The 26719-nt window shown below is 41.4% G+C and overlaps 1 protein-coding gene across 1 annotated transcript in view; it reads left to right on the top strand.

Annotated features, from left to right (window-relative positions):
- The window catches only part of SUPT7L (SPT7 like, STAGA complex subunit gamma), a 562956-nt gene that overhangs the window by 389553 nt on the left and 146684 nt on the right, over positions 1 to 26719 (top strand). Inside the window, exon 3 of the mRNA XM_044085093.1 lies at positions 13517 to 13754. Coding sequence (XP_043941028.1) covers positions 13517 to 13754 — 238 coding nt within the window. The remainder of the gene's footprint in view (positions 1 to 13516; positions 13755 to 26719) is intronic.

The following is a 26719-nucleotide window of genomic DNA, read 5'->3' as shown; positions in this document are numbered from 1 at the left end:
GTCCTGGTTACCCTCACTCCAGCCCCCTGACTTCTTTTAGCTATACCTCTTCTCTCCTTTACAATGCTTAAAAGCTTTTTGGTGTAGTTGCTTTTTTGTTGGAGGTATAATCTTGTATATTTATAGATTTTAATTGCTTCCCATTAGGGGGGCACCTGACATCTGGGGCAAGAAAAACTGATGTAAAGACGTCGGCTGCATGTTTTATACCCCTGGATGACCTGACGTTACGGAAGAAGAGATAGCAACCAATGTAGGACCCAAGTCTTTGTTAATTAGGCCGACTGAGGGCTACTGCAAGCAGATAACCCAAATGTGATGACTGCAACAGTGAATACACTCGAACATCTACATTTATGGTACGTGTACACAACTGTACTTTCTCTGCTTTGGCTTTTGACCTCTGCACTACACCAAGCATACTCAGAAAAGGCCTTTCTCTTCTGTGATTGCCTTTTGCAGGCTCCAAGGTATTCAGATTTTTCCTTATCTAGATGACCTGTTGCTTCAGGTGCCTTCACGTAGTTGCTTGTTACAGGATCTGGAGTTCACTGAATCTCTCCTCCAAACTCTGATGTTCACTATCTGCTTTCAAAAGTCTGTCCTGACTTCCTTTCAGGATCATGTGTATCTGAGTTGCAGGATTCAGACAATGCCATTTGGCCTCTCTTCTCCTCCAAAGGTTCTGAAATTGATAGCTTTCTTTCAGTCTGTTCTTTCTCTTGCCTGCTGTTCCAGCCAGAGAATTTCTTCGAGCCCTGGGATTCATGGCATCTCTTATTTCATTGCTTTGTCTAGCCAGACTGCATATGCAGAAGCTTTAGTGATACCTCAAATCTGTTTGGCTTCAGCATTGCCACCCTCTGGATTTCAGAGTCTCTCCCCTTCCTTGTGTGCCGTGGAAATTTGAGTGGTGTATTCAACAACTTACACTCAATACAGGTGGCCTTTTCAGCCTGTGGTTCCTTCTCAAGAACTGTTCAACATGTCAGACATGAGCTTCCTGTGGTCACCTGAAAGTTCAAGGTCTTTGCCTCTCTTTAGAAGTCAGACCTTATCAACATCCAAAATTGGAACTCTGATTATGGCCCTTCAGGATTTTCACCCCATCCTTTGTCCATGTCCACTGAAGGTTTACATGGGCAACACCACAGTGATGATGTATGTCAACAAGCAGGGGGCCACAAAATCTTAACTTCTCTGTTGTTGGCTCTTAAGGTGTGGGATCTGCCTCTCAGTTATAAGTTAACTCTTCAGGCAGTGTATGTTCCTTCATAGCACAGTCTAGTACCTGATGCTTTGAGCAGGTCCAAAACACAGTCTCACGAATGGATGCTTCACAGAGACATATTTTTGTACATAGTCCATCAGTAGGGTATTCTTAACACACTTAAACAAAGATTATGTTATAAGGAACAACCAAAGCATTTTTTTTGAACTTTCAGCTACTAAACATGGCACTTATAAAGGCAATAATTGTGCCTGTTGTAAATATATAGGTGATTTTAAAACAATTAAACATCCATTTACTGCTAATGATTTTGTATTACGTGCCTATAGTAATTGCAACACCAAAAATATTATTTACTATGCAAAATGTTTCAAATGTGATGGCTATTATGTGGAATGACAAATAGAAGACTTAAGGACAGGATATCTGATCATATGAGTGACATATGGTGTAAAATTGTTGCAAATGCCCTATATAAACATATGCTAGAAACAACTGAAGAATATATTTTTCAATTTGTGATTTTATAAGCACTCTGTATACCCCTGAGAGGTGGAGATGTTAAGCTAATGACAGAGAATGAGGAGAATGAGATGCATCCTCAGGTTTAGAGCACACCTTCTACCAGGGTTAAATTGTGCATTCACTTTAAAGCCATTGTTAAAGTTTTTAAATGGAAAAGTCTGATCATGTGATTTTAATTTGATATTTAAGTGGTTGAAATTTTAATTGATTTTGTATTCGCCTGAAGAAGCCTATGTGGTTAAAGTTTTATACTTGAGATTAAACTTTTTACTTGGAGCTTTATTTGAGTTTTCCGGTTTCTTTTCTTCTTCTTTTTCAGAATAACTGAGCATGTTTTGAGAACCAATATATTTTCAGGCCAAAGGTAGCCATGGAAATAAATTTAGTGTGTTAACTTACCTGTGTTCTTTTAACATTATACTTTCTTTCACTCATCCAGGTGATGTGTAAAAGCAGATATTTTTCTGTTTTTAGTGGATACTTCATTGAAGTAGGTATTGTAGTATTTGTGCTATCTCACTCGGTCAAGAGTTGTTTGTTATGCTAGTCATAGATTTATCATGCTAAAAGTGTGGACTTGCATGTTGTTTTACAAATGGGATTTGTTGGATATTTCATGTATTAATTGACTATCAGACCTGCCTGTTATCTTTTAACTATACTGGTTAACTTGCTAGACTTCGATGCCTTTGTTTTTAAATATGCAATTCTGTACTTATCTTCACAGAATATACTCCGTTGTAGCTTTCCAAATATTTCAGGACCTATAAGCTAAAATAGGCAGTTGCAATAATTTTGACTGTCTAACAACTGTTGTTTTACCAATGCTGTACATCTGTAAGTTCAGCATACTGTATAACTTATGCTGTACCTTTTTTACACTCTAGTACTATTCCTGTAAAACCTGGTGTCATTCATAGGTAGGTACTAGGCTATTGGCCCAAGGACCTAAGTAAGCCTAGCCAACAAGGTTCCCTGGCTTACGCCACCCAAGAAAGTTATTTTCCTGTGCCCCTGTCAAGCAGAGCCACAGAAGTGATCCCCGGGGTGTGTTTCCTATTTCCCATCCACTCAAGATTTTTCTTGAAGAGTGCTAATGAGAAACTTTGCTTGACATAGATGGATAGCTTGTTCCAGAGTATGGGAAGTCTCTGGGACAGGAATCTATCCCTCCAGCATGTTCTGTTTATTGTGGTGACACGGCTTAAGTCCCTAGAGCGTGTAACTCGGAGGGATTGGGATTTATTTAGGTGCAGCATGTCCAACAGCTCTGGGTTTGACATAGCTTTATATGTTAGGCAGAGATCACCTCGGAATAGGCGATATGCTGCGGAGTAAAGCTGGAGTTTTTTGAGATGGTCAGTGTAGGGCATATGTTTCAGGCCAGTAATCCTCTTTGTGAAGTACTTCTGTGGCCTTTCCAGCTGCTGCAGATGTCTTGTGAGGTACATTCCAAAAGGGGCATTGTACTCTATAAATGTATATTCACTACTGTACCTTTCTGATGTTGCACTGTCACTAACCACTAGGAATGTCTCTCTCTCTTGTCTCCTCCTAAATGTCCAAACCTTACCTCCTTTACTCTTTGTAGTTTTCACAACCTGCATGGCTTATCACATCTAACTCGCTTTTTCTCTCTCCTCTTTTTAAACAGGTTGAAGCCTTCAGTTTGCTTAAATGGCTGTAAATGCATTTTTTGGTATGTTAATCTACATAATATATACCAATAACTAATCTGTATTTAAATGTTGACTGCACATCACCAAGCCATTTCCTCATAGCCCTAGCCCCTCCAATCCTGCTAGTTTCTGCACTACTTAGTTCCTTATCCGTCCCTGCAGTGCTTTTAACAGTAGTTCAGTTGTAGACTCTGGTACTTTTCTCTTAACTCTTTGTTTATGCATATTGACTGCTATACTTTCTCTCAAGTGCCCTGACGTACTGTTTCTAAGACTGACTGTTTCTTCTGGTAGACTGAAAGTGTTTCAAACTACTCCATTTGCCCTCATGGGCTCAATCCACTCCCCAACCCTGCCCCCAAATCTCACCCGCCCCCACTACACCCACATTTAACTAGCCACTCTCACCAATTACTTACTCACAAGTCATGCCTTACTACCCCTATCCTGTAAAATTCTCAACAGCTCTTCTTCCATCCTGTAATATACCATAAATCCCTTCACATGTACTCCTCTTAACCTAGCTCTCCTTCACGTCTCTGTTCCTCCAATCCTACCTTATTCCTACTACTTTACCTATATCCATTCTCTCTCTCATACATATATCTTACATTTTCTCACTTTCTTACATTGTACCCCTCCCTGAAGCTCTGCACTATCATCTCACTATATTTCTGTAATTCCTTTTTACTTCTGATTCCTCTGTCAGTCCCTTTAACTTCCTCTCTGCCTTCATATTTTATATCTTGTTCCTTCTATCCAGTCGGTCTCATCACCTCTACATTCTGTATCTCATACCATCTTAACATGGCTACCTCTCCTCACATTTCATATCTAAAAGTGTGTACTTTCACGCTATAACCTTAACCCTCCTCATACTCTTCAGTTGCTTTACATCTTATCAAAATAATAATAAAAAAGCGAACAGACCACAGCTGAGGAATATAAACTTAAAACCAATGTTGTTTAATATGCAAAGTAAGCGCTTTCACGATCTGTAACTGACCGCTTCTTCAGACTTGTACATTCACAAAAGATAGTCATAGCATTTAAATAGTATAGCATCCAATCAAAAACTAGATTAAATTAATCTAATCTATTAATCAAAACATTTAAACATTTAAAAACACAGCAAGTTAATTCAGTCAGAACATTTAAATATTCAAAAACACAGCAAATCAATTCAGTAAGCTTCAGAAATTGCAAATAAAGAACAAAGCACACAACATAATATTGAAATGTGCCTTTTTAAACTTAATGTTTAAGTGGTCTGGCTTTAAGGAAAGGCTTAAGTGACACTGCTCCATTAATCCCTGGGAATTTATCAGCCTGCAGTAGCAGAATCCATCTTTGCTCTGCTTCTTCCATCTTATTCTTAATGTCACCACCTCTTCTGTTTTGTTCTACAATTTCTAATGCTAAACAGTTAAAAACATGTTTTATATCTTCAGTTTGCACATGTCTTGCCAAAGCATTCACTTCTTTGGCATTAGTTATATCTCTTAGGTGTTCTAAAATGCGCTCTTTAAAACTTCTGCTGGTCTTACCAACATAAAAAGCATAGCATGTTGTACAAAAACTAAGATGAACTAAATGCTGTGTCTTGCAGTCAGCATATAAATCAATATATATAACAAATTTCTGATTGGAAATAGCGTTCTGCATAAAACTAGTATGCATCCCAAGCTTGTAAACCGGAATGTAGTCAAAGGACAATTTATGAGAATGAGTAGACTACATAATACAGAAAAGGGATTAGATCTAGCAATCTATACCCTGAAGAATGACTTTATAAATAGAGATTATAGTGTAAGACATAGATATTAGCATTGTGGATATGCATGAAGACGTAGTCACAAAGGAAAACCGTTCTTTTCTGAGAATATAGATGACACTCATGGCATACATAGTGCAAATAAGTATAAAGTCAGATTTCCAATTTCCTACTGTAGTGACATAAAGACATTCTGTCAAATATTTGAGAGAAACTGGAATATTCTGAGCTGTATAGAAGAGCTGGATGGTGTTAGACAGGAGACCGTGCTTCTCATTTATGAACAGAAAGTCTCTGAAAAGACAATTATGTTAGATCACAAGTGAATAGAAGTGACAATATACTATCTCAAAGAGTAGGAACATTTCCCTGTAGAAACGTATTTACTCAAATACTATATTTACACATCCAGCTCAGACATTTGTTAGATAATGATTTCTATGCTGACTGCAAGACACAGCATTTAGTTTCTTAATTTTTGTAAAACATGCTATGCTTTTTATGTTGGTAAGACCAACAAAAGTTTTAAAGAGCGCATTTTAGAACACCTAAGAGATGTAACTAATGCCAAAGAAGTGAATGCTTTGGCAAGACATGTGAAAACTGAAGATATAAAACATGTTTTTAACTGTTTAGCATTAGAAACTGTAGAACAAAACAGAAAAGGTGGTGACATTAAGAGTAAGACGGAAGAAGCAGAGCAAAGATGGATTCTGCTACTGTAAGCTGATAAATTCCCAGGGATTAATGGAGCAGTGTCACTTAAGCCTTTCCTTAAAGCCAGACCACTTAAACATTAAGTTTAAAAAGGCACATTTCATTATTATGTTGTGTGCTTTGTTCTTTATTTGCAGTTTCTGAAGCTTACTGAATTGATTTACTGTGTTTTTGTATATTTAAATGTTCTGACTGAATTAACTTACTGTGTTTTTAAATGTTTAAATGTTTTGATTAATAGATTTGATTAACTTAATCTAGTTTTTGATTGGATGCTGTACTATTTAAATGCTATGACTATCTTTTGTGAGTGTATAAGTCTGAAAAAGTGGTCAGTTACAGATCGTGAAAGCGTTTACTTTGTCTATTAAACAACGTTGGTTTTACGTTTATATTCCTCAGCTGCAGTCTGTTCGCTTTTTTATTATTGTTTTTGTGGCTCAGAGGTGAAGACCGAGCATTAACCCAGCTGCAGACCATTTTAATCTATTTATCTTATCAAAATAACCTACACACCTTCTACTCCTTCAACACCACACCAGACCCTCTATCACTTCACTCTCTCCACATAAACTATTGCATTGCCTCTAATCTCTGTAACACAGCTTGCGCAAGTTACTTTCCATACAAATGCATTCTACCCGTCTCAAAATCACCTTCACTTCATTTACTCAAACTTCTAGCCAAGTTCAGTAATGATCTATTATGGTACACTTAAAACTGTGGAGACATCTACCCTAACCCTGGTCCTTGTCTTACTAATCACCAAACATTTCCTACCACCATCCTCGCAAAGTCTGCTGTACCCATCTCCCCTAAATCCTGTAACCCCCTACTACTCAGTATGAATGTAAGAAGCATATTGAATAAAGTCTATGATCTTCATGCATGCCTATACCTATACTCCCCAGCTATCACTGTATTCACTGAAACCTGGCTAAAACCTGATAAAACCTGATATGAAGAACAATGATATTTTACCTCCAGGCTGTAACATATACCATTGAGACAGAAAAAGCAGACATGGCAGTGGGGTAGCCATAATGTGCAAGTAAAACTTACAACTAGAGCTTATACAGTCAAACATCTCTGGATTCAATAATGCTGAAATTCTTTTTACCAAGCTAAAAATTCACAACAATAAAAACATAACTATAATCGCTATTTGTATTCCTCCTGGCACAAATTCTAACGCAATTGAGGAAATACTCCACTGGATTTCAGTTACCTTCTCACAATACCGGGAAGTGATGGCACAGTGGCTAAGGCGTTAACGTCAGAGACACAAGGTACAGGGCTTAATTCTCACCTTTGGGAAATTGGCTAGGCTTAAAATGGCCCAGGGAGCATTTAGCTTAGTGCTTACCTATGAATCTAAGAAACCATCATAATCGGTGACTTCAGCACTGACTGGTACTCCTACAATTCTAATACACCCACTAGTTTCATCAGTCTTCATGGTTGTTCATAATGAATCCAATCCACAGCTAGATGTGACAAAACTACCAATCTGTTTACGATTGGATCCTTACAAACAAACCTACCTCTGCTTTTCAGTCAGGATGCCTCCCTAATATTCTGTGATCATCTTCCTACTTATTTAGTCAGACTTCATATTGACCCCCCACCAAGACAAACCTTTTTCCATCAAACTCTCAGCAAAAAGAACTTCAACAACAACACTTTTATCACTCAATTACAACTCTGTGATTGGTCTCCACTCAAATCTCTCCCCCTCGATGCTGCCGTTCAATACTTCAGTTTCACCTTTCTAGATACTCTAAACAAGCTAGCACCTTGTAAAATAACAAGAGTAAAATCTAACTGTGCTCGGTTAACAAAAGATACAAGACATCTTATCAAACAAAGAGACAAAGCCTGGTCAGCCTGGCATTCCACCAAAAACCAAAAAAATCTAGACCAATACAAACAACTTCACAATAAAACCAAGTCTTAAGTCAAACTTGATAAAAAAAAAAATCATATTACAACAAAAGCATAACAACAATCCCAAGAAATTCTGGACACTGTTAAGAAACTCCTTCAACACAAACACTCATCAACCCCCTCCCCATCTTCTTTAAACAATATTGAGAACATTATTGCAAAATTACTTTTTTACTAGTTCCGTTCATTCACTTTCTACATCCAACCATAAAACTACTCCATACATCCCAAGTACCTTTAATGAAAACAGCAATTCATTTTCTATTAACCCCATTCCAACAAACACTATAAAAAACTACCCTTCAAACTCAAACCTACTACCTTAGATGCAGACAACCTCCCTACAGAATTTCTAAATATTGCAGGCAATGCTGTCGCCTATCTGGTCAGTTTTTTGATCAGTCACGCTATCTCAGAACACTGTGTTCCATCTATCTGGAAAATTTCTTGTCATCCCTCTGCACAAAGATGGTAACTCTGCTGAATTCTCAATTATAGACCCATTGCCATCTTACCACCCATTTCCAGAATATTAGGAAAATGTGTCCACAACCAACTTTTAAAGTATCTATTATCCAGTAACCTTCTAACACCCAACATGGCTGTCACCCAAATCACCATACCACAACTGATTTTCTCAGTTTCACTAATACTAAAAACAACATAGAAATGATGTGAAGCTAGTAGCCTCTGTCTTCTAGATGACACCATTTCCCATCAGAAACATCTAGCTGACTCTTAACCTCAGCCACTCCTCTCTAACTTGGTTCCATAGTTACCTTTCCGGTCAGCACAAAGTTGTCAAATGGCAGCATGAACATTCTACCTTCATACCTATTAACATGGGAGTTCCACAAGGCTCAATCTTTGGTCCTCTCCATTTCACCAGCTTTACAAATAGACTCCATATGTCCACTCCACTAGCCTCTGTCATTCAGAACGCAAATGACTCTACTCTTACCTGTGCTGCTCCTTCCCTAAATTGATCTTGTCACTTTATTACTCAGCAGTCCTTCCTGTCTGTTGAAGCATAGTTATCTGACTCGCAACTTATTCTGAAACCTTCTAAAACTAAGCTAATGCTATTCTACCCAAGTCATTCACACGTTCCCCCTTTACCTTTCCAAATCTGTTCCTTACACAACACCATAAAACCTGCAACTCAAACTAAATTGTTAGGCATTCTATTAGATAATAGCTTGTCTTTTGACAATCATCTATCTGTCCATCAAAAAGAATCATATGAAACTTGGCTCATTATATAGAATTAAACCTTTCCTGACTTAACAACTCAAGACCAAGCTATAGCTAGAACTCCTCTTCTCCCCACCCTACTATATGCCTCCCCTATCTTCACTAATATTAGTAAAACTACCTTGGCTAAGGTTGAATCCTGCTATAATAAAATATCTAAATTCGCCACTAACTCTTCTTAATGTCTCAACACTGCTCTTCTTTACATCAACTAAACTGGCTAGAACTACCACGTTATTTAACTTACACTCGGCTCTCCCTTGCACACAGACTTGCTCATCAACCTGAAAAAAAAAAACTGCCCTTTTACCTTAAACCAACACTCATACTCTTCGATCCTCCAAAAGATCCTTATTACAAGTGTCCAAATCCAAGAACAAAGCTGGGGACTCTCTTTTCTCCAACTACATCTCCAAGTTATGTAATTCTACCCTCAGAGCATTTTAACTAGTACTGACCCAACATACTTCAAAAAACAAATAAGTGTGTTCCTAATGACCAGTTGACTCTGCTCATATATTGGACCTGGCTAACCTCTTCGTTTTTCTATTTTGGCACTCTTCTTCCTGTAAAATATACCCACTTAGCCTCTTCCTCTTCTCCTCTCCATCCAAATGTTTCCTTTAAGTTCTCACATACTTACATTATATCTTATTCCTGTCATGTTTCTCTCCTTTCCTTCTTCCTACATAATATTTATCCCCTACCTTACTTCTCCAGCTATCCTCATCCTCCTTTCTCCTCTTCCTATTCTAGCCTCTACCCCCTCCTTTCTTGGTTTCTGTCTAGTGTTTTACCTCTTCTCTCTACTTTCTGTTACCATAGTCTACTTCTTTTAAATAGATTTTATCTAATTTTTTTACTCTGTTTAGTAATGTACCTAAAATATTTATAATTCTCATGACATTTATAGTATGTTTCCCCATGATGTAGAATTCTTATGATATTCATAATTTCTGTTTTGTCATTTTCCAAATCTTGTAAAATTTGTCTGCAGAGCTTTTCTCCCGGGGACTCGGCTGAAAATGGGCTGATCACCCAGTCGGACTATCTTGGTTAACAAATATTTAATAAATAAAAATAATCAAGAAAAGTATCTCCTGCACTACTTAGATGTCTTTTTTTCTGTTGTATTTATTTAGTACAAAATGTAAGAAGCATAATCAGTTGTTTATGCCTTATAACTCGAACAAGATTTGCCAGAGTATTTAAAGGCTACCCTGTCATTGTGGCTTTCTGAGTATATTTTCTGTTTGAAATGCAGCAAAATATTACAAGATAAACCAAAAGATCACTGTGCTTGAGCAATGGCTGATTCACAGGCATTCCTTGGAATCATTCCAGTTAAGTATGTGTGTGTTGCAGCAACATGGGCTTCTCTATGGTCTTTTGCAAGACACTTCAAGCTGGGTATGATCTCAAGGTCCAGGTGTGCATTTGGAGTTGTGGTTAAGGGGTATTCTGTCTTGATAGCACTAAAGATTCTGTCCTGTGGGTTGAAATGGACTGAGTGAATCGGTAAGATATGAAATTTATGTACTTAGCAGAATGATAGATCTTCATGAACCATGTCTGTCCACTTCAGCATTCCCTATCTGTTCCATCCATCACAGATCAAGCCTTCAGTGACCTCTGGGAGAAGGCAGTGTCAGTGGTTTTATTCTGTGTGTAGCTGTACCATTATGTTGTTGACAACCTTGATCTGGGCAGGTAAGAAGACAATGCATTGTGGGAGTAGTTGGGGAAACTGGAGACAGAGAATTTTTAAAGTTGCCAAATGCTACAGCCTGCAGTTGACTCCTGTGGTTTGAAGTGGTTTGAAGTAGTTTGAAGTAGATAGATATGGATTAATAAAGATCAATCGTTGTAAGTATATAACAGCAGATTTACGGGCGAGTAATATTAACTAATTGGGTATTTCTGTCAAAGATTTAGGAGGATGAGAAACTCCACTTCTTCTAATGCTATGTTCCACTTGACTGGTAATCATCCTCCTCACCTAATGAATTTTACTGGCTTTTGCTAAGCTGTTCAGGACATGTAGTAATACTTCATTAAGCACACATTTTGTGAAGGTAAAGTTGGATTTGAATAAGAAAGTTTTAAGTAGGAAATATATTAACACAAGTTTTGATTTCTGTGCTAAGAAAATAGGTAAGATGGAGACTTGTAAAACAAACGGAAGCGGCATTACAGGATGAGAGATTATACCCTTTCTCATTGGGAGGAGGCATTACAGGATGAGAGATTATGCCCTTCCTCATTGGGAAGAGGCATCACAGGATGAGAGATTATGCCCTTCCTCATTGGGAAGAGGCATTACAGGATGAGAGATTATGCCCTTCCTTATTGGGAAGAGGCATTACAGGATGAGAGATTATGCCCTTCCTCATTGGAAAGAGGCATTACAGGATGAGAGATTATGCCCTTCTTCATAGCGTCTTGACATATACTGATTTTTCACCAGTACCGCAAATGCAGATGTTAGCATTGCAGCACCTGTCACTAGGAACAAGGCATGTCCTTAGGCACACCCTTAAGGCATAATTCTACAAAACAAATTGTCAGTAGCTTCTGTTAATACATTTTTGTAGAACATGTTGATTTTGATAGCACTGCAGTCCTGACATGAGAAAATGGAGCTTTTCCTTTGGGAAGTGTGCAGTTTTTTCACTGAGTAGCAAGCCTTCGTGGTTCTTGCATTAGTGGAGTAAGTGGCCTTAGTAACTAAGTTTTAGTTATGAATATATATGCTGTTTACTGTAATTTTAGCATGCCAAAGAGGTATAGTGAGCAGATTTAAGGTCAGAACCATGAAGCACTTAAGTGAAATTAGATGTTGTTTGGAATCCAGTACTATGACACAGCTTTGCAAAGTAGCACATGCAGGTAAAACTAAGTGACATTGTATTAACTAGTCCAATTTTATACAGAGAAGTAAATTTGGAGCTTTCATTTTTGGAATTTTGACGTGTAAAAGTCTTGTTCCTTTTGTCTTAAATGACAAAGTACAAAATTTCTTATCCTGTAAAGGAAAATAGTGTAACAGGTTAACAGCTTCAAGTACCTGGGATGGGTGGTTTCAAAGGACTCTGAATGAAAAGATCAAAGCTAGAATCAGAGGGGCTGCAGCCAACTACCACAGAGTGTCAGTGGTTGTGTGTGACAGGAAAAATGCCAAAAAGCAAAATCTAAGGAGTACTAAATAGTGGTGCAACCAGTACTACTGTATGTTACAGAAACCTGGACAGTGAAGGTAGAGCAATTGAAGAAGCTAGAGGTGATGGTGATGAAGTGGCAGAGATGGTTCGTAGTATGCACAATGTGGGAGAGATGAAGAAATGGCACCAGAGCAGAAGCCCAAATATCTCCACTTGCAGAGTAAGTCAAAGAGGACAGATTACATTGGTTTGTGCTCAAGTGCAGGAAACCAAAAGACGATCTGGTGAAGATGACTGGGGCAGACAGAAAGAAGGCAAGAGGAAATGAAGGCATGCAGCAAAGAGATGGCTCTATTGTTTGAGATAAGGTCTGTAATTGTTAAGCTTCACTGTTGACAGTAAGACAGTGACATTGAATCAAGAGAGATGGGCTCAGTTGACATGACACCCTGACTCCATGTAGAAAATAGGAAGAAGTGGGTTGATGATGATGACTTTATCTGTGATGCTAAGTAGGGTAGCAGCCAGTCAGGGAAGAGACATACATGAACCAGCAGCCATATATGTACTATTGTCTTTCTTGAGCAGATATCACCGTAATGTGTTTTTGGTCCCTTCTCCTCCAGCAACTTAGAGAATGTCTGTCACCCCCTTCTCCAATCTACCTGCCATAACAGGTAAGTGCTGATGGTATGATGTACTAAGGTTAACGTTCTGCTTTGTGATTCTAAACTTGTGTGTGCATGAGGTATTGTGACCACGTCCCTTTTAATCATCATGACTAATTGGCCAGATTAACCTCCAAGGAAGGTGCCTGCTGCCATCCCCATATGGAGAATAGAAATAAGGAATAGGTAGTAGGAATACAGGCATTTAATTGGAATGTGGATACCATTCTTTTTGTTATCCCTTCTTATCCATTTTGTATGCATTAGCATATGCTCTGTGTGTGCATGCTGATGCCTTTTCCAGTAGTAAATTTTGTATATCAGTAGACAGCCACACACAGCACAGACGTGTTTTATTGGCATTTTGCACATGACTCATTTCTGACGGCAGTGTCATCTTCCTTTTGGCTGGTCTTTCCAGATTCATATGGTAGAGTGTCTTAAGTTGGTCAGGTCTCTCAAATACCATTGCCATTTTATAATACATTAGTATTCTTGACATCTCAGGCATACAACTATTTTGTTTTGTAGTTATGCTTTTTTTATATTTAATCTGACAGACAAGCAAGCAGCTCTCAGAAGAGTATGATAAGATTGTGAATCCAGACAAAACAGCAGAAGAAAGCAAGCCCTTGAAGATTAAGGAGGAGCCAGTGAGTGACATCACCTTCCCTGCTAATGAAGAACTAGAAGGAGATGTGGCATCTGGTGATCAGGCACTGCCTGTAGGTGTTATGGGAACTCAAAGTGAAAGATTTTCTGCTACTCTTACAACTGAAGCATCTCCTCAGATCTCAGGTAATATTTAAAAATGTGTACATAGTGTCTATGGTTGCAATTCTATTTAATTATGTCCTGTCATCTACCCAAGAAAAAGCACGTCATCCTTCTGTTATACTCTGCTACTGTGCTGAGCTCCCCAACAGTGTTTATGTTCCATTTGAAAGTGCATTGTTTCATACAAGACTCATATGCATTTTTATACTTTTAAGCACACACAGCCATACATATTATAGGCTAGGTTCATAGATTCACTTCTGCAAATAACATAAAATTAAGTGTTGAGGTGACATCCATATTTGTGAGCATACTTCATAGACCGTGTATGTCTGTGAATCATAGTTTTGTCAATGCAGTTTGCAATGTACACCATGTGACGTGATCAGTACATAGCAGGGTTGCACTGCTTGTAATTTTGACATATAGTGGATTGAGCATTTTGTGCAAAAACAGCTGCTCCCCTTCTTACAGTAGTAGAGTACCCATGGTGCCTAGAAGTGAATGAGGTAGGTTGCGCAGTAGCACTGTATATTCTAAAGGTGATTTGCATGTGAGGAAGGGAGTCTGCATACAAGTGCCTTATGGAGCAGTATCATGCAAGGTGTTGGGAGAGGTCGTTAGTATGTTGTAAAACGAAGTGTAGAGAATGAGTGATCAAGGCACTTGGTGGAGTTAGCTCTTTGAAATAAATTACACAAAGGTGCTAGTAACCCATTAATCGGATATCACACAAGGCAGTGTGACTTGGCAGGAAGTGCTAAAGTTAGAGCACACAGCAAAACAGTAGTGTGCAAGTCTACAGTGCACAAAGTATTCAGTCGGGAGATGGTACCAGGAGTGTCACTGAGGACACGCAAAGTAGGGCAGTATTGTACAACTTATCACTTCATAGAGCCAAGACAGTTGGTTAGCCATACTAACAAAATCTTAAGAGGCACGGCAGAGCAGCACTGTCCAACCTATAACGGAGTAGAGCACAAGATACTAGGCAGCAGATCTGGATCAGTGTAAGGATGGGTTCACAACAGAGTAACACTTGTATGCAAGTTTTGCTTTTCATTTCATGCCTTTGTTGTATGGTGCTTCGTAAAAACTGCTGGGTTAATAGAGTTAATACATTAGCACACCTTATATGAGAATCAGTTAATATTTCAGTGTAGGTTACATAACATAGCAATGCTCTTTTCCTTCCATTTTGAGTAAATTGGATGTGCATATGTACGAGTGCAGCCTTACATATGGATGCATAGTGGCACCTTGTAGCATATAGTTTGATGGCAGTTGGTAGTATAGACCACTGACACTAGGATAGTTTGCAGGAAAGCGAAATTCAGAGACGCATGGAATTGCATTGCATTCATTATGAGCTTTATGCTCTATGATTATTTTATGTTCATTTTATTTAGGTGGCTAAAGTAAATAGGAAAAAGTGCCTTTTTTTCAGGGATGATCCTGAAGCACTCTCTAGTTAGCCCAATAATGACCACTATGAAATTATACTGGCACCATGGGAAAAACATTTAAACATGGATGCTAATACCACTCAATTTTAGACTTTTTTAAATTGATATGAAACTGATTTTTAAATAATAAAATATGTTGTTTTTTTTATCCAGGACACCAACAAGTTAATTATTTGGCTGTCACAGTAGTTGTAACAGCAAATTAATTGGCCCACATCTTCCCATTAAAGTGAGTGGGAAGTTTAACCCAAAAGTGTTAGTTCACGCTCTTCATTAGTATGTCTTACTTGCACATTCTAACATAGCAACAGAATGTGGATTTTCAACTCTTGTCCTCTTACTCTTTTTGCTAATCTCAGTGCTCATCAAGCTAACTCTAGTCATTTCTCAAGAGACTACAGGGAAGAGCAGATGCTTTGATGTTCAGGAATAGTTTTCTCTTGATGGAACTTCTTTTATTCATATTACTGTCAGGAAACCAAGTATGTCTGTGATAACAGTGCACACTCTCCACAGTAGTATTAAACCATGTTTTATTATAGTCATGGTTGAGGGTGGGGTACCTCGTGCAAGAAGTTGAAATATATTGTGGTAGCCTTTATTTCTTCTATTTTTAGCAGTACATATCACAGGTGCTAATCAGAAGCAGCCGGATATTTGGAAGTGTCAGCCTATGGATTAAAGCACATGCAGTTAAGTAATGAGGGTGATGACAGTGTATATTATTTGAGAGGAACAAGTTAAAATACATTACTGTGGATATTTATCAGTTTTATCATAGGTAAGATGAAGGTGACAATCTTTTGGGACATAGGAAGGCAGGATATGTGTGAATGGAAATGAAGTTATATGATCACTGTTGAATGATAATGGATAAGGCTTGTCTAGGGGCAGTGTATGTCTTTGAGCAACAAGCTGAAATTCACTGTTGAGGTGACGGAGTTTCACTTTCTTTGCAATTACACATTTGAAACATGTAGTGAAGCCCTAACTGCAACTCAAGTGACCGGGTTTCATTTAGTAGCTCCAGCACTGGAGGAACCAGGTAAAGAAGGGTAAGGGTGAAGAGGCTTTGCTGTCTTGCCTTTCCCTCGGTGGTGGGAAGAGTTGTGTGCACTCAGGGGCTGACTGGGTAGGTGTGATCTCCCTAGAGGAGACCAGGGTAAACCACCTCCAGTGCTTTGCGAGTAGAGTTAGGGCTGCTTGAAGGTATCACCCCTCATGTAAATAAGGGAACAAGTTAACAGCTCATTGCCAGTCTCCTTCTCCACACTTAGTCAAGTGTATGTAAGGGTTTGGGTATAATGGAAAAAAACTCAAACCACTCCTGATGGCTTTCCGAATGAAGACCTGTTCTGGGCAGACATCTTTTGGGCTGACTAAGCAGCAGGGTGCTTATGATCGATAGGTAGCAGAGACAGATGTGCATTTGAAAAACAAAGAAAGAATGGGGGGAAAATGTGCACAGAAGTGGCTGTCTTGTTTTCAGAGGTAGGCTGTGTGTAAAGTAAAGGAAAGCTAAATGATCCTTGTGAAACAATCATTGATACATATTTCCCCCTCCAAACAAGTTGTATGTGTTTAAAAGTGACAAGTTGAAATGTATTATTGAGGTCAGTATTTCTTTCACTTTCCGCACATTAAATATCAGAGGTGTAGACCGAAGTTTGCTGTCTTTTGGGGGTAGAGGGGGTGTGAGGACTTGTACTGTGAATGTGAAAGAACAGGTCATTTATGTGATTACTGTCAAATTGTTGATGTGATTTGTTGAGGGAGCTTTGTGTCTAACCACAGTAGAAGTGCGTAAGTGCAACAATTATGTCCTTTATTTTCTTCTCATTGAGGTGAGGCATCAAAAGTGTACAGAATGCGGCTGTTTTCTCGATGGCAGGCTGTGTGAGAATGCAAAGGGCAGTTGATTACACTTGTGTAATCACTGATGTAGCTTGTTCAAAGTGAAAAGTATGCCTCTGAAAGGGATCTATTCATAATATTTATGCGATCTCTTTAAAGTAATAGGTGGTGTATCCTCTCAAAAGAGGCATATTCCACCAGGATAGTGTGTGAGAAAGGTGCTAAAACCAGTGGCTGTGTTTTTAAGTCCCTGAAGAAGCAGTCGTGCTTTTACATTCACGTTGGTACTTTTCACAGCCTCTGAAATGCAGATATCTTTAGAATCAGTGCATAATAAATGTGTGCACATGCATTTTCTCATAGAGGTTAATATGCAACATTTTACGTATATTTTGCTTTGGTATCGGAAGAATGAAAACCACTCTTTCTTGCAGTTTGCATAATTTGAAATGTGTCTCATAGATGAGAAGAGAAAGTATTATAGAAAATTGTGACTTGGCACTCGCTTATTTGGGTCTGCTAACATAACTAACGTATAACATAATGGCTGGTTTGAATTCCCTAATCTCCTAAATTATCATCAACTTTCCTTTGCCCATAATCTTCTACTACTCCCAGACAAAACTCCAGCTCTGGCCAATGTACTAGAACTACAAGCTAAAACTAGACAACTTCGCCCTAGCGACAAAAAACTAATCAAGGTCACCAAGATCAACACAGCAGGGAACTCCCTCTTCCCTAACTACATAGGCAAAATTTGGAACACCCTACCTACTACTGTTACATCAGTTACATTTAAAAGACTCCTGAAAGAACACCTAAAGCACACATGGAGATGCACGTTCCCCACCTGGCTGACCTCTCCCCTTACTCTTGCCCTCTGACTTCAGCTTCATCATCAAAATAAAGCAACTTCTCTGGCTTCCTTCTAGCTCCACCTCTAATTCTAACCCCTTAATCAATACCCATATGTCACTGCTAGTACACTCTCCACTACATTTTCTCTTTACACCTCTACTCTTAGTCTATACTTAAGCTATTTATTCCTCCTGCTTTTATTACTTAACCTGTTATCCAATTTCCCATGTCTGTCTCTTCTCCTGCTACTATACTCCCTGCTATGTCTAATGATTGCTGCTTTGTTGATATACTCCCTACTGTGGTTAACTTGTTCTCAAGTCAACTGTATAAAGCAAAAAATGCAACCCCTACTAACAGTGTTCACCATTATGTAATGCCTCAACCTAAAACTGTAAAAGATGTGTTCAGTCTATGTAAATATTTTAAATCTTAAGCTTCAGTGCTATGTTACTAGTCACAAAGTTTGGTACTGTGTAAATTTGAATGCTTCTGTTACACCTTTTATTTTCCTTAAAATTTAACTGTGGAGCTTTCCTCCCGAGGCCTCCACTGAAAATGGACATGCATCCAGCCAGACTTTCTTGGTCAACAAATGTAAAATTAATAACTGAAGTTCATAACTGAATATTTATTTGTTAATTGAAACTGTTAGGCTGAAGATATAACCCTGTACTAATAGTGTCCATCACTAGGTCTACATAGCTGTTAAAATCTGCTAGGTTGCCAAGTTGCATTATACTCGTAGGTGTGGGTATTCATGGCAGAATACAGCCCATATCCAGAACATTACTTTATTCTATTGACATTGCATTAGAAGTTTAAAAAATATATAATGTTAAGTTGTCAATCTCGCCTTCTTTCTTGCTGGATGCCGACTTGGCCTATACTAAAGCTCGAGAGCTGTTTTTACCGGCTCGAGGCTACCCTATATCCCACAATGCTAGGCGCCAACTACCCAGATCTCATTTGCCGCTTCTACTAGCGAGGTGCGTTTTTTTACCGGCTCCACAGGTCAGTTTAAAAATTCAATATTTTCTTAGGATTTTCCCCCTTTTTTTAGTATAGCGTAGTTAATCTCCCTTTATTATTCCATCTTCCTTTGGGTCCCCTATAATCCCTATATAACCCTTAAATTTTATCCTTCCCTTGTCCAACAGGTTAGGCCTTAGCGGCCCTTTCCGTTTTTTTCCCTGTTTTTGGACAGTTAATTCTGTGTGACTGCTTTAACTTTGAAGTGGTCTGTGTGTGTGTAGTGTGTGTGTATATATTTTTTTTTTTCAGAATATTTCTCTCTTAGACAGCTTAATGTCTAAAGACACTAAGGTCTCAGGCTTCAAGAAGTATGACTCGTGCTGTCAGAAAATGTCGCTGGCAGACGGTTACACTTCTTGTGTGTATTGCCTGGGACCCCTGCACCTGCAGGACTCTTGTTCTGTCTGCCATGCGTTCAGCCCAAGAGTCCTGCAGGAGCACAGGAATAAGTTGATTTTGAGGGGCTTATTAAAGCCTGAAGGTTCCCCGGCCAAGTCTTCGCCGGGAAGCCTTCGAAGCCATTAAAACCGTCGGCTCCGTGTTTAAAGCTTTTTGCTGGTGGCTCACAGACTGCTTCTCCATCGGCTCCGGCTGGAGCCGATGTTTCTAAGTCACAGTCGTCGGCTCCGGCTGGAGCCGATGTTTCCAAGACCCAGTCTTCCAAGTCGGCTCCGGCTGGAGCCGATGTTTCTACGGCTCCTTTGCCACCATTAGTGATCTCTGTGCCGTCTTCTAGCTGTAAAAGATCTAGGTCTCCGTCCTTGGGAGTCCATTCATTCAGCTCCGAGATCTCCTTTGCTCTCGGAGCGGAGCCATCAGACCCATTCCTCTTGGTCTTCCAGGCTCTTGGACCACGACCTCGAGAGGGTGGTTAGTAGACTTCTTAAGTCTCAGGCACTAGCCCAAATGCTTCATAGCCCTTCCCAACAGACAGTGGCTACTCCCATACCATCTTCAATTCCTCCTCCGACTCTGCCCCTGAGCTCGGAGCTTCTCGGAGCTGCGACCGTTGAGATGTCGGAGCCGATACCTCTCCCTTCGGCTCCGTCGTCTGCTCCGGTCTCTTCCATGGTCCCATCCTTGGAGGGATCCAGGCGCTTGGACTTCCTCGTCGGCTCCAAGGGGGCGGGTGGCATCGGACCTTTGTCCGACCCTGTTCTCCCTCTCGGAGAGTCGGCGCTGGTGAGTTCGGCCCCGACATCAGCTTCGGAGCCATCCCTCTCTGTGCCGGGAGAGGTTCCTATCTCTTCGGGGCAGGAGCCTTCTGCCCTGCCCGATAGGGGCGCCTTTGAAGTCATGAGGAGCGTTCTGGCCCCTGTGCCTGCTCCACGGTTGGCTCCCTCAGCTCCTCCCACTGTAGTTCCTGCTGCGGTCTCTTCCCACTCTCTCATTCCCGACCGTAGAGATCCAACACCTCAGGTTTCCCCATTGGGAATATCCTCCTCTTCCGAGGTTTCCCCTGATCCATCAGGTTGATCCATCAGGTGAACCCCCTCGGAAGAGGACATGTAAGAAGAAGCATGTGGACTCCCCTGAGTCCATTACATCTGATACCGACTTGGATGAGTCGGAAGGGTCCCCACGGTCCCCCTCTGAGGATGTCTCCTTTTCTGACATCCTTGAAATCCTCAAGCAGAGGGGGAACTGGTCTACCCTCAATCCTTGCGAGGACGAGTCGGTTTACCTGGAGGCGTTTGGTTCTCGCCCTTCCACCTCCTGGGTGTCTCCGCCTTTTGACCCCCTCATGGAAGTGGTGGCGTGGAAGGCCCCTGATACGATGGAACCTACCCCACGGAGGCCTTCAAAATTTATCACAGCCCCGTCGGACAAACAGTTTTTAGCCAAGGGTGTCCCAGTTGATGCCATGGTGGTGGCGGCAGCCACTAAGAAGGAACTGGCTGATCCTTCAGTACCTATCCATCCTCCTAATAAGGAATCTAGGCCTATGGATAGGTACGGCAAGCGGATGTTTTCTTCAGCGACCTTTGCCATGCGGTCGCTGAATTACTTGTGCCATTTCACCCGCCTCCAAAGAGACATTCCCAAAGACATGGGTGATGCCCTACAGGATCCAACAGCTGCGGGGTCTCAAGACAAAATCAACTCCCAGCTGGGAACCCTAAATTCCATTGTCAGCTCCTCTGTGCGGCTTACTTCTTACGCAGCCGATGGAGCGAGTAGAGCTGCAGGCACAGGCGTGGCCTTAAGGCGTCACGCCTGGATGCGGCTTTGCAACTTTGCAGACCCCTTCAAGGCGTCCTTCACTAACTCCCCCTTTGATGGTTCAGCGTTGTTTGGACCTCAGGTGAAGGATACTTTGACCAGATGCGAACAAGATGGCAAGACTCTCTCTGCCATGGGAGTCCGTTTTTCCACCCCGTCTAGACCATATCCTAAGGATCAAAAGGGTGGGAAAATGTGGTTCCGCAAATCACAGGGGGTCGAGCCTGACGCAAGAGGTCAGTTCCCCCTAGAGGCGGGGGGGGACAACAACAGACGCCGCCCTAGAGGCAGAGGAGGTCTTCAGAATCAGGGTAGCAGAGAGTCTCTCTCTGACAAACCCTTCCAGCATCCCTGAGAAGCTGCCCGACTGTCCACCTTCGGAGGCAGTCGGGGGAAGGTTATCTCTGTACCCAGAAGCCTGGTTTCTCTCACACAAGACAAATGGGTACAGTCGATTATATCCGAGGGTTACAAAATTCCCTTTATCCACACCCCAACTCAGCCAAAAGGGCCCCTCCCAGACGTTACACCCAGTCTAAGGCAGCAGGCAGTGCTAGAAATATCAAAACTGCTAACAAAAAGAGCCATCCAGCCAGTCCCAGCAGACCAACTAGGATCCGGAATCTACTCAAGTTCTTTTTGTACCAAAAAAGACCAGGGGAGACTGGAGGCCAATATTGGATCTCAGCAGACTAAACAAGTCTGTAAAAAGAACGAAGTTCCGGATGGTCACGCTACAGTCCATTCTACCCTTTCTGGGTCAGGACAATTGGATGTGTTCAGTGGACCTTCAGGATGCGTACTATCACATCAAGATGCACAGGCGCTCCAGGAGGTTTCTCCGCTTCCGGCTGGGGGCCAGTCACTACCAGTTCAGGGCCCTGCCCTTTGGTCTCACTACAGCCCCCCAAGTGTTCACCAAATGCATGGCAGTGGTTACGGCTCACTTGAGACGTCAAGGATTCCAGGTGTTTCCATATCTAGACGACTGGCTCCTTACTGCCACCACCAGGCGTCAGCTTCTACTTGCCAGAGATTACACCATTCATACTTGCAAAGGGCTAGGTATCTCCATAAATTTCGAAAAGTCTGCCTTGTCACCTTGTCAGTCTATTACCTTCATAGGCGCCACCTTGGACACTGTCCAAATCTCAGCAAAATTAACCGAGCAAAGAGTTTTGGATATTCTAAATCATGTTCACATCCTCCTTCAGAGCAACAGAGTCCAGGCCAGGTTTGTCCTGAAAGTATTAGGTCTCATGGCGGCAGCCATCACGCTACTTCCCCTTGCTCGTTTTCATATGCGGCTCCTTCAGTGGATGCTCTTCTCCCAGTGGTCCTTCCAACAGCTTCCAATGACACACACCATCTTAATAACTCTATCTTGCAAGAAACACCTTTCCTGGTGGATGGTCTCCCCTCAAATCCTTCAGGGCAGACCTTTTGCCCCCCCCCCCCCGGTCGCCACGGTCACAACTGATGCCTCCCTGATCGGGTGGGGGGGGGGGCATTTTCAGGGCAGTCCAGGGCACATGGCAACCTTTCGAATGCCACCTGCACATAAATGTCCTGGAGATGAGAGCAGTGCTTTTGGCGTTGCAAGCCCTTCAAGACTCTCTTCCCATCGGGACTATTGCAGTTCAGATGGACAATATGTCTGTAGTGTGGTATATCAACAAGCAGGGCAGAACCAAGTCCTACCCCTTATGTCGAGAGGCACTCAGACTTTGGCAGTGGGCGATCTCTTCCCAGCGGTTTCTGATAGCAATGCATATCCCCGGAAAGTCCAACATCATAGCGGACAGGTTGAGCAGAGCCATTCTCATGCCACACGAGTGGTCTCTCAAGCAGTCAGTAGCGGAAGAGATTTTTCAGAAGTGGGGTCAACCTTGCTTCGATCTTTTTGCAATACCTCAGAACAGCAAGTGCCACGATTTTTTCACACTCTTCCCTCTTCCTGGCCATCCCCCCAGAGACGCTCTAGTCCACAATTGGCCTCGGGGACTTCTATACGCTTTTCCCCCCTTTCCATTAATCACTCAGTTGATTCAGAAAGCTACCGCCTTGAGAGCCAAGATAATCCTCATTGCTCCTTACTGGCCTCGACAGATATGGTTCCCGTTCCTACATCGTTACCTTTTGGGGCAGCCTTGGCATCTGGACCCAGTGCCAGATCTCTTGGCCCACCAGTCGGGGCAGCTGCACCAGTCCCTCCAATCTCTCAGCTTGGTTGCTCCACTTCCAACCCTAGCCAGGCTTCCCCTTATTTCCAGTTCTGTGCGTGACATCATTATAGCTTCCCTTAAGTCATCTACCAGAAGGATTTATGCCAGTAAGTGGAAGCGTTTTTCCTTCTGGGCAACCGCTAGGAATATGGATCCCTTTACTGCCCCTATCCAATCGGTTCTAGATTTTCTAGCTGAACTATTTCACTCTGGCTTTTCCTCCTCCACAGTCAGAGTTCAGTTAGCGGTTATTTCAAATTTTCACATAGGCTTTACGGACTCCAGTATCATGTCCCATAAGCTTTGTAAAGCCTTTCTCAAAGGAATCTTTTTACTCAAGCCCCCAATCAGAGACCCCCCCACCACAGTGGGACTTAAATTTGGTTTGGTTTTAACATCTTTGATTCTTCCCCCCCTTTGAACCTGCGGCTTCCTGCTCTTTGAAGTTGCTCTCTTGGAAAACTCTCTTCCTAGTCGCCATAACATCCGCTAGGAGAGTATCAGAACTTCATGCCCTTTGCATTCGTCCTCCTTATCTAGTTTTCCCCAAAGACAGAGTCTCCCTCAGGACTAACCAGTCTTTTTTACCCAAGGTAGCTTCTGAGGCAAATCTAAATCAAACTGTCGATCTCCCAGTTTTCTTCCCTAACTACTCCAACAGGGCGGAACAAAAGCTGCATTGTCTGGACGTTCATAGTCAACTCCGTTACTATCTGGACAGAACTAAACAAACTAGGAAATCTGAGCAGCTTTTCCTATCCTATGCGGAAGGGAAGAAAGGCCTTCCAGTATCCAAAGTAACCCTTTCTAGATGGCTGACCTCTGTGATTACCCTTATCTATCAAATCAGACGTCAAAAGTTACCTTCTAGGCCAAAAGCCCACTCAACCAGAGCCTTAGCTACGTCAACAGCCTTTCAGGCTAGACTACCAATAGATTCTATTTGTGCGGCAGCCACATGGGCCTCTCCTCATACCTGTATCTCGCATTACAAATTAGACATGGCCTCCAGAAACCGGGCTAATTTTGGTTCCACCGATCTCAATAGTCTGTTCCGATGAGCCACCCGGGGTGAAGTTGCTAGGGACGCGGTCCCATCCAGCAAGAATGAAGGCGAGATTGACAACTTAACATTGAGAAGTTATGTACCTACCATAACGTTCCATGTTAGTTGTCTTCTTCTCGCCTTCTTTCTTGCGTCCCACCCGCCATCCCCCTAGCCTGGACAGACCGAAAGGATCCCCTTTTTTTTGGGTGGTCTTCCCCTTGCACAGTTGAAGCCTCCTTGGTTATCTTTTTGGGTAGCTGTAGGTTCAGGTAGCTACAGATGGAGGGTTTCCCTTCTCCTTCTCCTCTTTGTTTGGGAGGTTAGGATTGTTATGGTCTCAGCTGTCAAACGAGATCTGGGTAGTTGGCGCCTAGCATTGTGGGATATAGGGTAGCCTCGCGGCGGTAAAAACAGCTCTCGAGCTTTAGTATAGGCCGAGTCGGCTCCAAATCCATCCAGCAAGAAAGAAGGCGAGAAGAAGACAACTAACATGGAACGTTATGGTAGGTACATAACTTCTCATTTCAGCAGGTAAGGCAACATTTCTCTTTCTGCATATAGGGTAAGAAGTGAATTGAATACAAAGGCTTTTTGCAAGTCAGAATGGAGATACAGTGAAGTCTTTGTTGGTAGAAAGGCATTCTCGAGTGTGTTTTTTACCCAAGTGTTATATTAGAATTGCCTGAATTTTATAAGCATTGCTTTAGGGGAAGTCACACACATCTTCTTATTTATGGCTGGTAAATTGGTGTTTCACGTTATTGTCACATTGACGTTATACCTCATGTCCATTAAGAGTCCCTGCCTTCTGCTCAAAAGGCTGAACAGATGCAATGTCCAAGTTCTCTTTCACCAGAAATAAAAAAACAAAAATGTGTGTGCATATGAATATATATTTAAGTATCTTCTTCTTTCGGCTTTTCCCAGTTAGTGGTTGCCACAGCAGATCACCCGTCCGCTCATGATTGGCAGTAGAGTTTTACAGTGTCAAGTTGCCAGCCCGGCGCCCAGCCTTCCACAGAAGGCACACACATGCACACACTCACACCTAGGGCCAATTTAGAGTGTCCAATCCACCTACTGCACGTCTTTGGGATGTGGGAGGAAACCGGAGCACCCGGAGGAAACCCACGCGACCACAGGGAGGACATGCAGACTCCACATAGAAGTCACCCCAGCCGCGGATCGAACCGGAGATGTATCTATCGATATATATATATATATATATATATATATATATATATATATATATATATATATATATGAGTGTGTATGTGTGTGTGTGTATATGTGTATATATATATATATATATATATATATAAAAATATATATATATATAAAAATATATATATATATATATATATTTATTTTTTTTCACCAGGCAAGGTAACATTTCTGTTTCTGCATATAAGGTGAGGCCTAAACTGCATGCACTAACAATGACAGTGGGCTTCTGTGTTAATCAAGATTGAAAAACAGTCATATCCTTGCAGAGTAGACAGAAATTTTGAATGTGTTTTTTACCCAAGTATCTTAGAATCGGCTGAACTTTTTATAGTGAACTGCCTCATATAAGCAACTGGCAAATCAGCATTTTACAAGACTCTGGGTATAATGCCCGACTGTAACAACAGTCTCCAATGAGGGGCTGTTGACCTCTGCTCAGTAGACCTGATGAATGTAATATCCAGACTAGATGTGCGAATAAGTTCTCATATCAGAAGAAAAATCTGATTGTAGTGTTGTGTTGTGTAACTTCAGTGTGTGCAAGAACACAGTATTAGTATAGAATCCTGTTGTACTAGGATGTCATTACATCAGAAGTAAAAACCTTGTGCCCAGATTCCATAAAGTTCGAGGAAGCTAATTGTGGACGGTGCCAAAAGAAGACTTCAGCACATTAGCTGCGGACATGATTTCAGAAAACATGCTGAAAGCACTCCAGACACTTAGCTGTTCAGCATTGGATAATTATGGATTCTGCACTTGCCCATCTGTTTCCAAAACACATTGTGCATGCCCAACACAACCTAAATGTGACAAACTGCAGTGCCAACTTTGTTTCCAAAATCCTCAGCATATGCTGTATTCTGTAACAATACTGAAAAAAGAAAAGAAAAATGCAACTTGCAGTGAATGAACTGCAGTAGGTGATACAAGCCATAAATGTGGATGTGGTTGTTCACCCTAGAAGGGAGGTAGATAGAGTCAGTGCAAGGCTGCAACTAAACCAGTTTTCAAACCAGAAAATAATCGACAGGTACTGGCTAGACAGAC

This window comes from Protopterus annectens, chromosome 1.part1 (assembly GCF_019279795.1).
Source record: "Protopterus annectens isolate FY-2018-M chromosome 1.part1, PAN1.0, whole genome shotgun sequence".
Lineage (NCBI taxonomy): Eukaryota > Metazoa > Chordata > Ceratodontiformes > Protopteridae > Protopterus > Protopterus annectens.
The sequence above is the reverse complement of the archived record's forward strand: the minus strand, read 5'-3'. Positions and strand labels throughout refer to the sequence as shown.